This window comes from Myxine glutinosa, chromosome 5 (assembly GCF_964187855.1).
Source record: "Myxine glutinosa chromosome 5, kmMyxGlut1.1, whole genome shotgun sequence".
In the NCBI taxonomy this organism is placed as follows: domain Eukaryota; kingdom Metazoa; phylum Chordata; class Myxini; order Myxiniformes; family Myxinidae; genus Myxine; species Myxine glutinosa.
Genome location: NC_136265.1, coordinates 13818540 through 13836852, shown reverse-complemented (window position 1 = coordinate 13836852; position 18313 = coordinate 13818540). Strand labels below are relative to the sequence as shown.

Below are 18313 nucleotides of genomic sequence, written 5' to 3'. Positions count from 1 at the left end.
CACATGGAATTCAAGGCCTTCAAGATCATTGGAATCTCCCGTGATGAAGCTGAGTCCATGGGCCGATCACTTCACCATCACAGACAGGTCGGTAGTCACTCTGTCTTCTCCAGCCTCCTTTCTGGTATGAACCGACTTCCTCTGTTCTCTATGTGCTTTGCTCCCCCCCCCCCCCCCCGTTTTCTGCAGGATGTACTTGGTCCATTGTTACGTGCTCCTCGCCAAACCCCGGTCACGGTGTACCTCCGAGCCCCGAGAGGAGTCACGGCAGAAAGATGTGTTATTCTGTGTGTCAAAGATCAATGGTGAAACCACACCAATTGTTACCAACAAACAAGTATTGTATTAAGATCACACAAGAATAACAGCACAATAACAATATTAATCAATTGTACAACCAATATATCATTCCTATGATGGTACCATCAGTTTCGTACAATATAACTCACTGTGCTCCAAGTGAGCGAAAATAACATTCCCAATGTCTCTGTCCCAGCTTCAAACCAAAGTCAATCCACGCTCCAGTGATCGTCAGAACGATGTTGTATCGAGACCAGAATCCCGTTCGGTTGACAGTCACACTGCCAAAGATGGGCAAAGGTACCTCAAGAGGCGACTGGGAAATCACACCTTCGGGTATGGATGTTCAACGGCTCCCAATCGACGAACCGCAAATTCCCACTCAAAATCAACGTTACACACACACACCAGGTTACGTCTGGATGCGGTGAAATGGTTGAAGCGAGGGGAAAAACCTGGAGCGATGCGAAATCAGGCACGAGGTAAAATGGCCAACGGCCCGTACTCGAGACGTAACGGCACTCCAACGATTCTCTTCGGAATCAACTGCAAAACCTGTCACGCAGGTTTGTCTGTCACAGCGATAACAACTCTGTCGCAGGAATCCCTTTCCCAGGAAACCCCAAAGTTTGCTGGTGACACCCGTTCGCCAGCGTTCGCTCCAGACCTCCAAGCAACTCGGCTCCTTCTCCGACCTCACTTGCTCTGCCTCCTTTTCCTCCTCTTCCTCCACTTCTTCCTCCTCTTCTTCTTCCTCCGGTTTCCGGTTGCTTTTTAAAACACTAACGTTTTTTACCTTTTGAAAACAGTAACCTCTATTTCACTTAAACGATAACAATAATAGTACATGGAACCAAAAATGTTTACTGTGGATGAGAACCACAACAATGGAAGTGACGAATCCGTAACACCATCATCAACCATCTTCTGGTTAAACTATCTAAATCCAGGATCACTGCTTACCTGCACTCATTTGTTTCTCTCCTTCCCCCTCCCCCAACCTGTTGAATCAACTTCCACATCCTCTTCAATCTCATTCTTCCCTCTAGGTCTTCAAGACTGCTGTTCACTGCCATCTCAGATCATCCCCAGTCCTAAATCATGATCTTCTCTACCATTGCTAACCCCACCCAAATTTTTCAAATATGCTGGATTTCCCATTGTAGAGGATCATCAAGGCTTTCCCTCCTGCAGCTACAACATCATCTGTAGAAGCTGACTGTGCATCAAACACCTTGGCATGCTCACGGAAGTGACTGCTTCTCTTGAATTTATTGAGAGAGGCTCCTTTCCCGATCCCGTAAAGACGAGATGTTGTGTCGCATCCAAGGACAGTGTGGTGGAAGAGGATGTGTTTGCATATGTCTGGACTAAGCTGTTCCTGGACCACCTTGATGTTCCAGATGTGAGGGTTCTTTGTGTTCTTCTTAGGCTCTGGGCGGAAGAACAGGTCATGAGACCCTAAGCTTGCATGGCAGCACAGTAGGACGAGGAGGTCTGTGTCATCACTGAGGAGCACACTGTTGGTGACCATGGCAGACTCCGCAGCCCTCTGCACAACGAGGAGATCGGCATCTCCTGAAGCATAATGTGTCTGACCGTTCTTCTTCTCCAGCTCTTCATTCAGCATGTTTTTTTGCTTATCCAGGAAATTATCCTTCTTCATGGTGACGCAAATGTCACGGTTGCACCAGCATATCCCCTGGATCGTCTCTGGTGTGTCATGTCCTTGGTGGATGTGCCGTCGTAGTTATGAGACATGACAATGGCTTCTTGATACTTCTTTGCCAAATACTCAGTGTACTGATTGCAGATATCTTCGTATGTGGCGCCACTTGACTTGGTAAACATGCATGCATGGTCAGGGAGTTGGGGAAGGTACAAATTTGCTAACTGAAGTAAAGTTATATTCGTGCAATAAGAGTGCAGAGAATCTAGATTGAGCAGGTGCCTTCGTATGCTTTCCCACAATCCAAAAAAAATAAAATAAAATACTGATTTCAGGACTTTCCCCTCAAGATTTCTTAAGACTTTGTATGTGTCATAAGAGGACACCTTCCTAGGTATGATGCAAGTGAGAGAGCTTTTGATGCACGTTGTTTAAGGTCATGGTACACAATGCCTGTACTAGTAGCCATCATGTCTTGCCTATGCAGGTCCCTGATTATCTCTGAAATATCACATGCTTTACAAAGCCAATCTGAAACCTACAAAGGTAAAATTTGGTTTTCCAAGGATTACATCGAGCAGTTCTCACTTTTTGAACTCTCCCTTTCTTTTTAGGTCAGAGATGAACCATTTGTAAAGAAAAGAATGGCAAGCTATAGTTGTCATTTGAATGAGTACCGGTAGTTGAGAAAATACTCAAATAGAAAAAGAAACAAATCCCATGTTTGTATCCATCTTTGTTTATCCTCTTTGCACAGTTTCACACTTTGCTTATTTTTTTTCTTTGTACGCAGACCCAAGATCCATCTGGGTTGACTTTGCTGTCAAAGCAAGGAGCGGAGGGGTCTGCGCACGGCGGCTCCCAACGCAGCCCAGGAAGTGCTCGAGGAGCCGGTGGCCGGGCCGCGAGGAACCTGACCGTGTCTTCTTCAGGTCGGTCTTCGCGTCGCGCCGACATTGTGCTTTGTAAGTATATGGGTCTTGAGGCTTGTGTGCCTTTAAGCACAGCAAATAGATGCTGACACTTTGCAGAGCAGAGACAATTGCATCACACTACAGTGGATGTGTGGGATTTAGAAAGGGCTTGAGCAGGTTTGATTCTGGTCAGTCAGTGAGGGAATGTGACAGTACAGAGGTGAGGCGACTGAGACAATATGAAAGGGTACCCCACCACAATTGTCAGAGGACTGAGAACACTAATGTGTAAATTGTGATTAATAGCAAATCCTCCATCTTGTCATCCCAGTGAAAAATGAGACTTAGAACTTGTAGATTCATCTGTGATATGGAGAGTCAAGTTGCTCAGCAGCAATATGGTTCATCAGGACTTGGTTAGGGTTAGGCCCACCCCAGGCCCACCTCAGTGTCACCACCATCAAGCCCTCTCCAGCACCGCTGTGAGGCAGTGTTGGGCTCACCCTCATACCCCAACCCCACTCCCGCAAGGGAATGCGGTGGCGAACTCCCTCCCTCTCCGAAAACACAATCACCTTTCTCAGGCCTGACCCAAACAACAGCCTGGGTCCCGAGGGGCGAGGGACCAAACTCCTTTCAAAAGGCGGAGCACCGGTGCATTGGGATCTACCATGTGCGCCAAGCCACCACCACCTGAGGAGCCTCCCCCGCCCTGCCTCGGTTCCTGGCACTCATCACCAGCGCTTTACGTGATGTGCACCCATCATCAGGATGCTCCGGCATGTTGTGGTTCGGTCTCAAAGATTGCCTGGCATGCTGAGAAAGCGATGTACTGAACGTTCGGGTCGGGAGCAAAATGCAGTACTTGTGTGCAAACCCACGGCCGAATATGAGGACCATGGCTCGCCAACCCCTGCCGGCCGCCACAATATATGGGTGGGACAAGCACACCAAATCAGAAGTTGTAGACAAACGAAGTCCACGCTTTTCTCATGTGGTGGCTGTAGCTGGGTCAGGGCTCCACAGGGTATGAGATCGAAGCTACCAAGTTGGCGGGGAGCATACAGGGCAAGCACCTGGAACCTGGCCCATTTATGTTTTTTTGTTTTGCTCTTGTTTTGTTATTGGTCAAATATACAAGACAGAACACCAGGAATTGAAAATGCAATAAATAATGAATTTAATGAAAATAATGCAGGCAATGAAAGAAATGAATGTACGGTAAACTAATTCCTATATCGAGGCGCCTCCCCACGGACTCGTATACAACACAAGGGGAAAACTAAAGTAAAAATGAATAATGTTCCTGCTGGCCGGCACTTATCTTGCTCAGGATGGTGTGAATTGCCACACGGCACACCGAGCCGTGACGCGGCGGCAAAACTCCTTCCTCCAATTGCTCCACGCTCCACCAAGCTCCGATGTTTCTCAGGTGCACACTGCACGGAGCACAACCGTCACGAGCCAGCACCAAGAGAGCGAGAGTTGCGTCCTCCTTTCACGTAGCCTGGAACGGAGAGAGAAAAATACGTCCGTTTTCACCGCAGCCAGGATCAGAGAGAGAAGGCGAATGCAACCGCCTGCAACCAAGCTCAGAATGAGAGAGAGCAAAATGGCAGTCTTCGCCTTTTTGCTCCAGCACTAGAATGTTCAACGATGACGTCACGTGCGCTCCAATCACCAAGCGCAACACGATCACCCCATCGTTTCTTAACCAATCGTCCTTCGGGGCGTGGCTTCACGGCCACACTTGTCGCCCATCAAGAAGTTTCAGCTCGGTGGGGTAGTGGTGTCCGGATCCTGTCGGCAATCGCGTTATTTTAATTATGTGCGGATCGCATGGCTGGCCGAATAAATGTAATAAGAACAAAGGGAAAAAAAGCACAGGGGCATTTACACACTGGGAATTTATCCTTATGCCCTATCTAATTAGCATAGCTCCACCCCTCGCATGGAGACACATAACGCTTACACGGGCATCTGGCCCTAACTTAGATACATCGAGGTGGCTTCACGGCATACGGAGCACGCTAACCCTACACAATTCTATCTCGACTTAGCTATTTCATTACCTACCCCCACACACGTAACAATACTTTGGTACATCACGGGTGGTGATGGTTGTGGTCAAGTTTCATCAAAATTGTATGTGTAGTTTCAGAAAAGAAAGCAAATACCTATTTTGGGGGGTCAAACCTGGACCCACTTTGGACCCCATAAACCTCCTTTGGCTTTCATTTTCTTAGTGCCGTGAACAAACTTCGGTACATCACGGGTGATGAAAGTTGTGGTCAAGTTTCATCAAAATAGTGTTTAGTTTCAGAGGAAAAAGCAAATTCCTATTTTGGGGGGGTTAAACCTGGATCCACTTTAACCCCCGGTAGACCACCTAAGATCCCAATCTTTATTTTAATGCCGTGAACAAACTTGAGTTGAAACATTTTCAATTATCATTTGTGCCAAGTTTGGTCACAATCCCATCAGCAGTTTCGGAGAAGAAGTTGCAAGTGTTTACTGACTGACTGACTGACTGACTGGCGGATGACGTGCCATCCCATAATCTCCCCGGGACTATGTTCCAGGTGAGCTAACCAGGAGGTATTGTAATTGGCTTTCTGTCCATCCGTCCGTCACGCTATCTCCTCCTCAGCAGTTGTGCAGAAATTCACCAAACTTGCTAGTTATGATCACCACATGGCACAAACATGCAAGGGCAGAATCATTTTTGACTCTGCCCCAGGGGTAGAATAAAGTAGTGTCCTACTCTGACTAAAGGTATTTTAAACAGTATCACGGTGTTTTACACCAATTTCAATGGTTGCTCGAAGACATGGCAGCATGTAGAATCATACTAACGTAATCATAAGACTTTAACAAACGAAAACATAACTGTTTTGGGGTGGGGGGAGGGGTGTCAACCCTACCCTACCCTACCCTACTCTACCCTACCCGACTGATTATGGACCAAATTTGGTACGATGCATCAGGACAGCAATGTCTCATGGTGTTGCACTCTCAGTCCGGATGCACTCCTGACGAGAAGGGCTGAAAGGCGGCTTTTGCCCCAACTATTGGTATTTCATTCAAAAATCCTCTCCTCAGAAACCGCCAGACAGATCCCGCCTAAACTCGCCCACGAGGCATCGGAATCATGCACTAATCTTAAGTTTTGCTGCTCATGGTCGTATCTCCTCCAGAAAGGCAGCCACGGCCCTTCCCCAAATCCCTCATGTTCACACCTACCTGAGTCATACAGACCAAATTTGGTACAATACTTCAGGACAGTAAGGTCTCATGGTGTTGTGCTCCCCACCTGGATTGCCTGAGCTGATTAGTGAGTGTCTGATTTGTGGTTATCCCATGATGGCCAAGAATTACAGCAACACGGTTGTATTGCAACATCGCTGCATCGTCTCCATCAATGTTATTGGACGAGAAGCGACTGCAAAAGACTGATCTTATGTAGGCTTTCAGGTAGATTTTGATCTTTCTCCATTTTATTCTTCTCCAACGTTATAAATGTAAAATGGAGTTTATTTACAAAAGTTGAAGTTGTTCACTGAATACAACACAGTGGACAGTTGGCCCTGCTGATCTCCTCGGTACTGCTTAAGCTAACCTGAACAGCTGTTGCAACTAAACAGCTGATAACCTAACCCATCCATAACAGAGGGCTCTCTGACTGTTGGAAATTTTTAAAGAAATCCGTTGTGAATTCTGTACAAAAGGACCAAGGGCGTGAAGACCGAATGGAGTTTAACTTGATGCAAGGTTCCTCTTTTCTTTTTTCTTTTTTCTCTTTTTTTTTTTTGTATACAGAATCGAGGCTCGTGAAAGAGCTAACATTTATCACACAAATAAATCAAACAGACAAACAAAATATATAAAAAGAGGGAGCGGTAGACAAGATGGGGAGAGAAGGGGAAATACTCAAACACAACATTTGAGAGCAGGGACATCAGGAGATGTGTGGGAGGGAGAGGGCTTGGGGGGAGAAGGCATGGGAAGGGGGAAGGGGATAGGAGAAGTATAAAACACAAGGACACCAAGGACTTCCAGGACAGAAGTTGGTATTTCAAAAAAGTGGATTTGGGGTGAAATTAGTGGGGGTAGAAAAGATCAAGGTTTTGAATGGGGGAAGATAAGAGATGGTGGTGAACAGCTGTTTTAAAGACCTGGAGGGAGGAGTGGGATTGAAGAGAGTGAGGGAGTTTGTTCAGGAGGCGGGAGAAAAGAGGAATGAAGGTGAGCAGAGAGTCTGGATTTTGGCAGTTTAACCATAAGAGGGTTGCAGGCAGATCTTGTGCGACCTGTAGAAATATTTGGGGGACAGAGCCCAGAGAAAGCTGGGGGGGCAAGGCCGGAGAGGAGTCGGTAGAAGACGGAAAGACCACCAACCTGCCTGCGGTGAGTAAGTGAAAGGCCCTTGGAGTTGGCTTCATCGCGGGAGATTCCAATGATTCTGAACGCTTTGGTTTCAACAGCGTGAAGACGAGCTAGGTGTGAGGCAGGAGCACCAGCCCAGAGGGGAGAGCAATATTCCATTGAGCTGTGGATGAAAGCTTTGTATGTGGTGAGGAGCTCAGGTGTGCCAAGGAAGGACTTCGCACGACGGAGGATGCCCAGTCGGCGACTGGCTTTGGAGGCCAGATTTGAAATGTGGTTTTCCCAGGAAAGATCAAGGCAGATAGTGAGACCCAAAAGCTTGAGTGACAGAACTTCTTGGAGAGGATTATTCAGAAAGTGGATGGGAGGGTTGTCCAGTCGGTCTTTTCGGAGAGACATCGTAAGAGTGTGAGATTTGTCAGGATTGAAAGACATGTTCCACTTGTTTGCACAGTCTGTGATTTTGTCCAGGTCTGCAGAGAGTGAGGAGGCTGCAGACTGCCGATCTGAGGGATGAGGAATGGAGCGACAGAGAGTAGAGTCATCAGCAAAGAGATAGAGAGGATTTTCAAGAGAGTCAGAGAGATCATTGATGAAGACCAGAAAAAGCACAGGGCCCCGAACACTGCCTTGGGGAACTCCAGCCTGAACAGGAAGAGGAGATGAGAGAAACCCATTCAGGGCCACACGTTGACTACGACTAGAGAGGAAGTCCGCCAGCCATGCGTGGAGATTTCCATGGATACCAAAGGAGGAGAGTTTGGTGAGCACAGCGGAGTGCCAGACCGTATCAAAGGCACGTGATATGTCAAGGGAGACAGCTCTAATTTCCTGTTTGGCATTGAGGACCTCCATCCATAGTTGAGAAAGCAGAAGCAGCATGTCCAGAGTAGAGTGACCAGGTCTGAAACCAAATTGATGATCAGAGATCAAGCCATTGGAGAAGAGGAAAGATTTCATATCTGAAGCAATGATGGATTCCAAGACTTTGCTGATAATTGGGAGAAGGCTGATTGGTCTGTAGTTGCTAGGATCTGTTTTTGCACATTTTTGGGCAAAGCGGTGATGTTGGCTGATTTCCAAGCAGATGGCAGATGACCTTGAGCAAAAGAGAGTGTGAAGAGAACAGAGAGAGGGAGTGAAAGAGCGGAAGAACAGGATTTTAGGACCCGTGGGCTGATGCCGTCAGGTCCAGTTGCAGAATCAGAGTCGAGGGTTGACAGAAACTTTTCCACTTTGGCAGGAGGAAAGGACACAGAGTCCAGGAGCCGCTGGGTACGACTGGGTACGGTGGGTACAGAGAGGGATGGGTTTGGGACACAAGATTTAGAGGCAAACACAGAGTTGAGGCATTCAGCTTTTTCACGTGCGGAGTCAGCCGTGTAGCCGTTTGAGGTGAGGGAGGGGATGGAGGGGGAACAAACACCAGAAACAGATTTGACCAGACGCCACCAGGATTTGGAAGAGGGAGACAGATAAGAGAGTTCGGTCTTGAGAACGGAGAGATATTGTTTCCTGGCTCTCCTGAGGGTGGACACACACTTGTTTCGGGCTTTGTGAAAGGAAATGAGATTTCCTTCCGTTGGATTTGCAATCCTTCCGTTGGATCCGGATTCCTTCCGTTGGATCCTTTGGACTCTTGCTAAGAAGAAACTGCGAGTCATGTGGTGTGGGTAGATAAACATGGATACCATTTACTGGAAGCTTTGGAAGCGCTGCCAGTTTTCACAGGGTCAAAGACATGGAGGGTGTGATGTGGGATGGTACATGATACCGCCCGGATCTCGTTTGAGATTCAGGTGATCCGTCAGTTTCTGCATCGACAGGTATTCAGTGTTGAGCATTGATTACAGTGGTTTTCAAAGAGATAGTCAGGAGGAAGCAGTGTGTTGAGGGATACAATAGATTTTAACATCCTTTACAGTGAGGACCACGTGTGATAGTCGTGGCCAAAAATATTGGCACCCTTGCATTTTTTTCAAAAAAACTCACATTTCCTCGAAAAATACGTTGAAATTGACAAAAGTATTTGGTCTCCACAATTCTATATTTCACTGTTAATATTACAGAACCTTTGTTTTTGATTCATAACTTAATATATCCTTTTAAATCAGAAAATAAAAAGAAATGGCATTGACAAAATTATTGACATCCAAGACTTAATATTTGGTAGCACGGCCTTTGGACAAAATAACTGCAGTCAAGCGCTTCCTGTAGCCATGAATGAGCTTCCCACACCACTATACTGGCAGTTTGCCCACTCTTCTTGTGCAAACTGCTCCAGTTCTCCCAGATTTGAAGGGCGCCTTCTCCCAACTGCTGTTTTCAGATCTCCCCACACGTGTTCAATGGGATTTAGATCTGGACTCATTGCTGGCAACTTCAGAACAGTCCAGCGTTTTGTGTTGAACCATTCCTGGGTGCTTTTTGAAGTGTGTTTGGGTCATTGTCCTGCTGCAAGACCATGACCTTCGACGGAGACCCAGCTCAGCTTTCTGACACTGGGTTAAACATTGCACTCCAAAATGCCTCGGTAATCTCCTGATTTCATGATGCGATGCACACATTCAAGGCACCCAGTGCCAGAGGCAGCACAGCAACCCCAAAACATCACTAAACCTCCTCCATGTTTGACTGTAGGGAAGGTGTTCGTTTTTTTGAAGGCTTCATTTTGTTTTCTGTAAACATAGACATGATGTGCTTCACCAAAAAGCTCTAATTTGGTCTCATCTGTCCACAGGACATTCTCCCTGAAGAGTTTGGCGTGTTCAGGTGTGTTTTGGCAAACTCAAGTCTGGCTTTCTTATGCCTCTCTCTCAGCAGCAATGGGGTCCTCCTGGGTCTCCTACCATAGAACCCCCTTTCATTGAGTTGGCGATGGATGGTGCGAGTTGAAACTGTCGTACCTTATGCCTGAAGGTCAGCTTGAATCTGTTTGCCAGTTGATCAGGGTGCTTTCTCCACCATTCGAACAATCTTCGATCAAGTTTTCTCGTGCGGCCACGTCCAGGGAGGTTGGCTACAGTGCCATGCGCCTTAAACTTCCTGATAACATTGTGTATGGTAGACACAGGAGCATGAAGGTCTCTGGAGATGGACTTATAGCCTTGAGGTTGTCCATGCTTGGCTACAATCTTGTGTCTAACTTCCTCAGACAATTCTCTTGTTTTCTTTATTTTCTCCATGCTCATTGCGGTACACACAGTGGTACAAAACAGCAGAATGACTCCTTTTCTCCATTCAGACTGGTTGAATGAGTGATTTTTATATTGCAGGCATCTGCAACTCACCACACCACAGGTGAGTTCAGTTCCAAAGTAAAGGAGAATCACCTGCTTGAAATCTAATTATTTCTAACAACTTCTAAAAGGTGCCAATAATATTGTCCGGGCCATTTTAGGATTTCTGTGTGGAATAACCTAAGATTTAGTAATTTTGTTATTAGCTTTTTTGTTTTGTTCCACTGCAAACCAAAGAAATACAAATGTGGATCCCAAAATATTTTTTAATTTCAACAATTTTCCGGATGAAATGATGCATTATTTGATAAAAGTGCAAGGGTGCCAATATTTTTGGCCACGACTGTATGCTCACCGCAGATCAGACGCTGACAGGCCGGCCCGTGGATCATTCTTGGCACTGTCCTTGCGGATATACAAGATATTCATCCCATTTTGTGTCGGTCGAGAGGATCCCATAGTGATTGATTTTGCCAATGTTTTTAAATATGAAGAGATTGATTTGTTGATTGGAGTGCAGAATCGTTGTTTGCTTTGGATCATGTAACTCCCATTTAAGGACTGCCGTTTCGTCATTGTCCCACATATCTCACGGGCTCCTGCCATGATGTGTAACTGCAGAAGGGCACGATTTGTTTGATCCTGCTCTCGTTTGGTTATGGCAGCACCTCGAGTTTGTGTTTGACCTAGTAGCTGCACTCAGTTTTCCTTTTATGGGGGGGGGGGGGGGGGGGGGGGGCTCTAAACTTATTTCTTTACTTCCTTTGATTTTAAAACTCGAAATATCACCCCATATACGCACAGCTGTTCACCATGAAGTTAGGTCCTTGTTGGACTTGTATTGCAACAGCTGCTCAGTCTTTGCACCAATCTTGTGTGTTTAGTCTTTGTACCGACATGGTGTTTTGTACTTGTCTACGAATTGCAGGTCCCAAGCCGCATGCGAGACTCGGCGGCCTGGCAGCATCCGGGACCATCACGCCGACAACACCTGAGGCCGCTGGGTTGACGGTACCCGCGACTGGAGAAGCGACGAGACAAAGCTTGGCCTCCGACGGGGAGCAGAGAGATAACGGGGTCGTGTTCCGTATTCCCGCGCCACCTCTGTCGGCACCCCTTCAGCTGATTGGCTCCTCTTGTGAAAACCGTGACGCTGAGATGGCTTTCCGGCAGCAGCTTGACTCAATCAATGTAACTTGATGCTCATTCTTTCAATGGATAGAAAGTTGGAGAACCTCAGCAAGTCTAATGATATATATATATATATATATATATATATATATATATATATATATATATATATATATATATATATATATATATATATATATATATATATATATTTACATATATATACATATATATATATATATATATATATATATATATATATATATATATATATATATACATATATACATACATACATACATACATACATACATATACATACATATATATATATATATATATATATATATATATATATATATTTACATATATATATATATATATATATATATATATATATTTACATATATATATATATATATATATATATATATATATATATATATATATATATATATATATATATACAGTAATCCCTCGCTATATCGCGCTTCACTTTTCACGGCTTCGGTACATCGCGGGTTTTTCTCGCTAGTATATGTAAAATTATATATCTGATTTTCCATTATATCGCGGGATTCTGCGGCCTATAGGTATTTTTATTTTTTTAGATTTTAATTATTTTTGCAGTAAAATAAGCATTTTCTAGCCTAAAAAATTAATAATAATATAAATAAAAATATAACACATTAATTAAAACCTATATTAAAAGAATATTACAGTAAATCAAAATAAAATACGCATTATAAATGAGTAGACAAAGAATCGCGCATTTTGAAAGTCCCGTATTCTGGGGGTAATTAACTTGTCCATGATTCTGGGGGTAATTAACCCATCCGTAAGGAGGGTTCTTGGACGGTTCTTCGCTACTTTAAGTAATTTGCAAGGTTGATGCCAAACTGTGTCCTGCAGTTTAATGATCAATATGGTTTTAAGAGTCATCATACTTTGGGTAACCTCTAATTTACAATAACTTATGTTTACAACTTAGAGACACATGATCATGATGACGATTTCGATGATGTTGTCTAAAGCTGCAATTAAATTAAGTCGCTGAGTAACATGAATGACCGAGGTTGTGGAGGATGGGATTTTTCGGTCATTACCTTTTGATACAGATGAGATATCTGCTTCATCACTGCATCAGATCAGGAATAACTACCCTCACCTCCTCTCCACCCCCCACTGCTTCCTACAAATTAACCATCAGGAAGCTGCTGCATATGCAAGAGGAAGCTAATGCATTTCTTATTAATTTTCAAAATTAATCATCATCTCTATTTTGAATAGCTCATGAAGACTTCTTTATGCTTAGGCCTCAGGTTTGATTAAAGGCACTTTTGTCAATTATTGCCTTTTGCTTTCAAAAACACAATTTGCATCAATGTAAATACTTTGTTGTACTGTACTTGTGTCGTTCCATGATCATATGTGTATGTTTGTTTGTTAATTAATTGCAATTATAAAAGAACCTGCATCAATGTACTGTACAGCTATATATACACGTACAAATATTTTTCTAATACGTAAGGACTAAGGATGGGTCTCAAAAGTGTGTTTAAGAGTGTAGAAAGGGTTCATAAGAGCGTGGGAAAGGTTTATAAGAGTATGGGGAGGGTTTTTAAAGGCTTAAAATATATTAAAATAATAAAATTAATATATGGTTTCTACTTCGCGGATTTTCACCTATCGCGGGGGGTTCTGGAACATAACCCCCGCGATAAACGAGGGATGACTGTATATATATATATCCCTAAAAAAAATGATGAAGATTCTGTTAACAGTAAAATGTTAATTTAATCTATCTATGATGAACGATTTAATCTTGGGGCAGTTTGCTTCTGCTCCCACGTGTGATAACTATCTCTCTTTCCTCTAAATATCTTTTGAATGTACTGTGTGATGCAAGAATAAGTTAAGTTCATCGATCGATGTAGCTTCTTCTTTCCCCGTGTTTTCCAGAAACAACCCGAGATGTACCTACCCCAGCAGAGAAAGATGCGGAACCGTCCATTGCGCAAGCCGCTAGTCGTGCAGGTGTGCTACGTAGAACCACCATAATGGTCTCTCTCTCTCTCCCTCTCTCTGTCTGTCTCTCTGTCTCTCTGTCTCTCTGTCTCTCACTCTCTCACTCTCTCTCTCACTCTCTCACTCTCTCACTCTCTCTCTCACGCTCTCACTCTCTCTGTCTCTCACTCTCTCCACATACCCCTCATGTTAACAAACTCCTTCCCTTTATACATGAACTGTTCCCCAAGTATAAATATATTCCTTTGAAGGATTGACGTCTTTAAGGGATTTATTTACTTACTAGTGAGTTACCTCACTAGTAAGTAAATGCCAAAACACCTGTGCCACTTTGTAAATTGTAATTATTATTTTATTTTAGCGCACACTTCTCCCTCGCCCTACGGGACAGCCCACGCGACACATGTACGAGCTGTCCATCATTCCCAACTCCTCTGCGGCTGGTAAGCACCGTCGCATCAGTCATACTTTGTTTTGGGTGAAGTCCGATCAGATCTCTCATAAGGTACTGGTCTGTGGGGCTTGTGGTGTCACTGAAGGACATCCTATGAGGTTAAAGTTCAAATGAACAGTATTAAAGGTAGTTTCTATGAATTTGTGATCGTGAATCCCTGTGGGAATTAATTATTTCGGTTTCCACACACCTGTCCTGGAATCTCAGAGTTGATGTCGCCTGTAGCTAATGTTTGGCACCATTGCCATCAGTTACAGTGAACACTGGCCAGATAATCAGGAAGCTTTAATTGGAATCCCCTTCAAAAGTCTGATAACTCTGATGCAACTCCTCCCTCGCAAAACACCAAAATGATACTTTGCAGTCGGATTCTATTCAGTTGGTAATGGAAGCGAAACTGTGGAACTCGAAGATAGGTACCCTTACTTCCTCTGAGTTAACCTGCCATGTGCTCCACGAAGATGTATTGTGTGGTTCTGCCATACAGGTACTGGAATGTTTTCGCCAATCCTGCCCCACGACTCCCACGTACCAGAGTCGTTGAAGAAAGGCGAAGAGGCAGACAACCTTGCTTGTGCGTAGCATTTTATTTAATACTCCTGCATTTTATCAAACATGATCAGAGTCCTGAAAAATAATTTGAAGAGTGTTCGGTGAATGACTCTCAGCACGTTCCTTTTCCATCACTTGCGTCTCACATTCTGCAACAGGTTTCATCAATCTTGCTGCAAAATCGGCAGGCATACTGCCATCCTCTCCACAACGCATCCCCCCTCTGGCCGACTCGCTCGACAAAGATGACACCGTTAAGGGGTCTGTGAAAGTAGCCGATGGAGGAACACCTTCAGTACTGCAGCCAGTAAGGACTTGGTTTGATGGCATGGAATATAGAGGAAGTATTAAGGAGAGAAAATGAATCCTTGGGATTTTTGATTGCTTGCTGCACACATGCCGCTGACTAACGCATTTGACCCACTCAGATTGTACGACGCAGCCGCCGAGTGCCCTTGGTCACACTGGCCCTGCGCGATACCTCCGAGCTGGGCGGGACGGCCGATGCAATCATCGAAGAGGGGGAGAGCGACGAGATTCCAAGTGAAAGCTGTCGTATTGCCCCTTCACCTCCCCACGTATCCACGCTGCTGGACATCTCTCTCCCAGCTACCCCCGAGGAGGGCATTTCGCAGAGCGGCACTCCTTGCCATGTCAGTGATGCCATCATTGAAATTGCCATTAACTCCTCAGGTAGGGTCAGCATGAACGGAACTTGTCTTCCGATCATGGATCTGTCGGTGTTAGTTTTGCAACTAAACTTTCTCTCTTCCTCATGCTCAGGAGTTGGACAAACCTTGCTTTCTCCACGCAAGATGAATGGAGAAGATGTGGATCGGTCACTGATGGAGCTTCCAAGTACACCTTGGCTCAGTTCTCCCCCACACGACCCCCAGTGGTACTCTGGAGACATCTCGCTTGGTGGACTTATTTGTGAGTTTGCAAAACGAGCTGCCTCTCTTGAGCTGCAGATTCTCCTATTGATTACAGTTGGACGCTACTTTATCGCGCGGCTACATTCCACTGGATCACGTGACTAGATCACGTGATCGGCAGAACGCGATGCAAGCGTAACATAAATGAATGGGTATAATATTTGTTTGGGTTTTAGTTTTTCATTTGGTTTTGAAGTAGATGACGTTATATGACGTTATATGTTATATGACGACGCTTAAATCGGTGCTTTTACATCCAATGATCCATGTAACCAAATACAAATAATCATAAATGTTACGCTGCAACAAATAAGGCAATACAATCGGTAAATAATGGACAAAATGTGACTAAGCTTTGGCCAAAACATTTGATTCCAATGCAAGAAGTCGTCTATAATTTGCTGGCATACATTTCTGGTTCCGAGATCAACAAAGCGATTTAAAATAAATAGCCCTGTGGGATGACTGACGGTTATTTACCCACGGTTTCTGAGAAGATTTTAAAATAAATTACCTGAATTTGAGTCGAAACCCCCCTTTTCAGCCTCGTATGGAGGCGAATCTGGATGGGGGAGCACAACCCCATGAGACCTTAATGTTCTGTTGTATCGTGCCAAATTTGTTCCATATCGGTAATGTAGTTTGGAAAGAAAATGTTTTAGTCAATATGAGGGATTAGGGGGGGAAGCCTGTGGCCCCCTTGCTATTGGGAGATACGACCATGGCGAGAACAACTTAACGTTAGGGAATGGTCACGATACCGCATTGCCAATTTGGTCTGGATCCGGTTATCGGTTTCTGAGAAGAAGATTTTTGAATAAAATACCAATATTTAGTGCAAAACCCCCCTTTACCACACATTAAATGGGTGGATCTGGATGGGGAGCACAAACTCATGAGACCTTGCTGTCGTGATGTATTGTACCAAATTTGGTCCGTATCGCTCAGGTAGTTGTGGATAAGATTTTTCTAGTGAAAATGAGGGATTCTGAGAGGGAGCCCGTGGCCCTATTTTCGGGGGAGATTCGACCATGAGTAGCACAACTTAAGGTTCGGGCATTGTCCAGATGCCTTGTGGAGCATTTGGTCTGGATCTGTCTGGCAGTTTCTGAGAAGATGTTTGAATGAAATAGCAATATTTGGGGCAAAACCCCCTTTTGCCACCCATTAAATGGGCAGATCTGGATGGGGAGCACAACCCCATGAGAGCTTGCTGTCCTGATGCATTGTACAAAATGTGGTCCATATCAGTGGGGCAGTTTGTGAGTTGTTTCAGTCAAATGTTAACATACAGTACGTACGTACGGTCGGACACGGGGACCCACTCTGAGGTTATTTCTCCAAAATAACCGAAAAATGAGTACAAAATTTTACACTTTTATTTATGCGATCAAACAAATTGTTTAAAATTTGAATAAGATTTTGTCCCAATTGAAGAACACTACACTTTCCTGCACACACAACATGGTGAACCAGGAAGAAAGACTGAAGAGGAGTGCGATGAGCATCCCACTCCTTAGTTTCAAGGCCCCTGAGCTAGTCCGCATACACAAGTGAAATGGCAACTCGCCAGCCCCGCACGCCATCGATGTCGAAAATGTTTCAAACGAGTTCGTGCGAGTTCCATTGAAAACCGATGCAAATATGCACGATCAAGGGGTGTTTTACTCTTCTCCTTACCTCTTTCACCTGTCATTACACTACCGGTCAAAAGTTTAGGTACACCCAACATTTTTTGTTATTTTACTGTTTAATGTGCAAACAACAAAACAACAACAGGCATTTTAAGGCCATTTCCCTGCAAGAGCGGGGGTTAGCCTTGCGGTCCCCATGACAATCTTCTCCATTTTGCCCTATTTTCTGCATCTCCCCTTGTTAACCCCCTTGCCCGCATTTCTTCTTCGACCATCTTTAGCCAAGTCTTTCTCGGTCTTCCTCGTCCTCTACTTCCTTCTACATTCATTTCCATCACTCTTCTCAACCAGTCACTTTCATCCTTCCTCAACACATGACCAAACCATCTCAAACTGTTTCTCTTCACAGCATCCATCACAGGCTCTATTCCCATCATATTTTGCAATTCATCATTTGTCTTCCTCTCTCTCAACGATACTCCACACATCCACCGAACCATTCGCATTTCCACCCTTTCCATCCTTCGTTGCTGCTCTACGTTCATTACCCATGTCTCGCTCCCATAAATCATAACACTTCTCACACATGCAGGATGCACCTTTCCCTTCAGCTTCAACGACACTCCCCTCCTCATCAGCATGCCACTCAAACAAAATGTTTTCACACCTTCCAGCTTCACGCCGTCTCCAAGATCCAACTCAACATTTCCTCCATCTGCAGCTCCCTCTGTGCACACCTTGCACTTGAATGTAGTGAAACCGGCCCATGTTTATTAACTATCTACAATTTGTCATTAATTTATGATTGGAACACCTGTATCTATTGGACTAGTTAGAGGGATTATTGGAATAGTTAAGGGATTCTTGGGATAGTTAAGGGATTCTTGGAATAGTTAGAGGGATATTTGGAATAGTTGGAGGGATCATTGGAATAGTTAGAGGGATTGTTGGAATAGTTAGAGGGATCATTGGGATCGTTCGCGGGATTATTGGGATAGTCAGAGGAATTATTTGGATAGTTAGAGGAATTATTGGAACAGTTTGTGGGATTATTGGAAGAGCTAGAGGGAT

General features: G+C 44.5%; 1 protein-coding gene across 5 annotated transcripts in view; it reads left to right on the top strand.

The window, feature by feature from the left end:
• Nucleotides 1-18313, top strand: part of CRAMP1 (cramped chromatin regulator 1) — an 87478-nt gene that overhangs the window by 45857 nt on the left and 23308 nt on the right. For 3 of the 5 annotated variants that reach the window (XM_068117791.2, XM_068117792.2, XM_068117790.2), the window contains exons 13-20: nucleotides 2763-2934; nucleotides 11437-11699; nucleotides 13602-13676; nucleotides 14029-14110; nucleotides 14609-14695; nucleotides 14832-14980; nucleotides 15102-15366; nucleotides 15457-15606. In XM_068117791.2, the coding sequence (XP_067973892.2) occupies nucleotides 2763-2934; nucleotides 11437-11699; nucleotides 13602-13676; nucleotides 14029-14110; nucleotides 14609-14695; nucleotides 14832-14980; nucleotides 15102-15366; nucleotides 15457-15606 (1243 nt within the window). The remainder of the gene's footprint in view (nucleotides 1-2762; nucleotides 2935-11436; nucleotides 11700-13601; nucleotides 13677-14028; nucleotides 14111-14608; nucleotides 14696-14831; nucleotides 14981-15101; nucleotides 15367-15456; nucleotides 15607-18313) is intronic. The other 2 variants (XM_078777600.1, XM_078777599.1) reach the window with 1 other exon arrangement.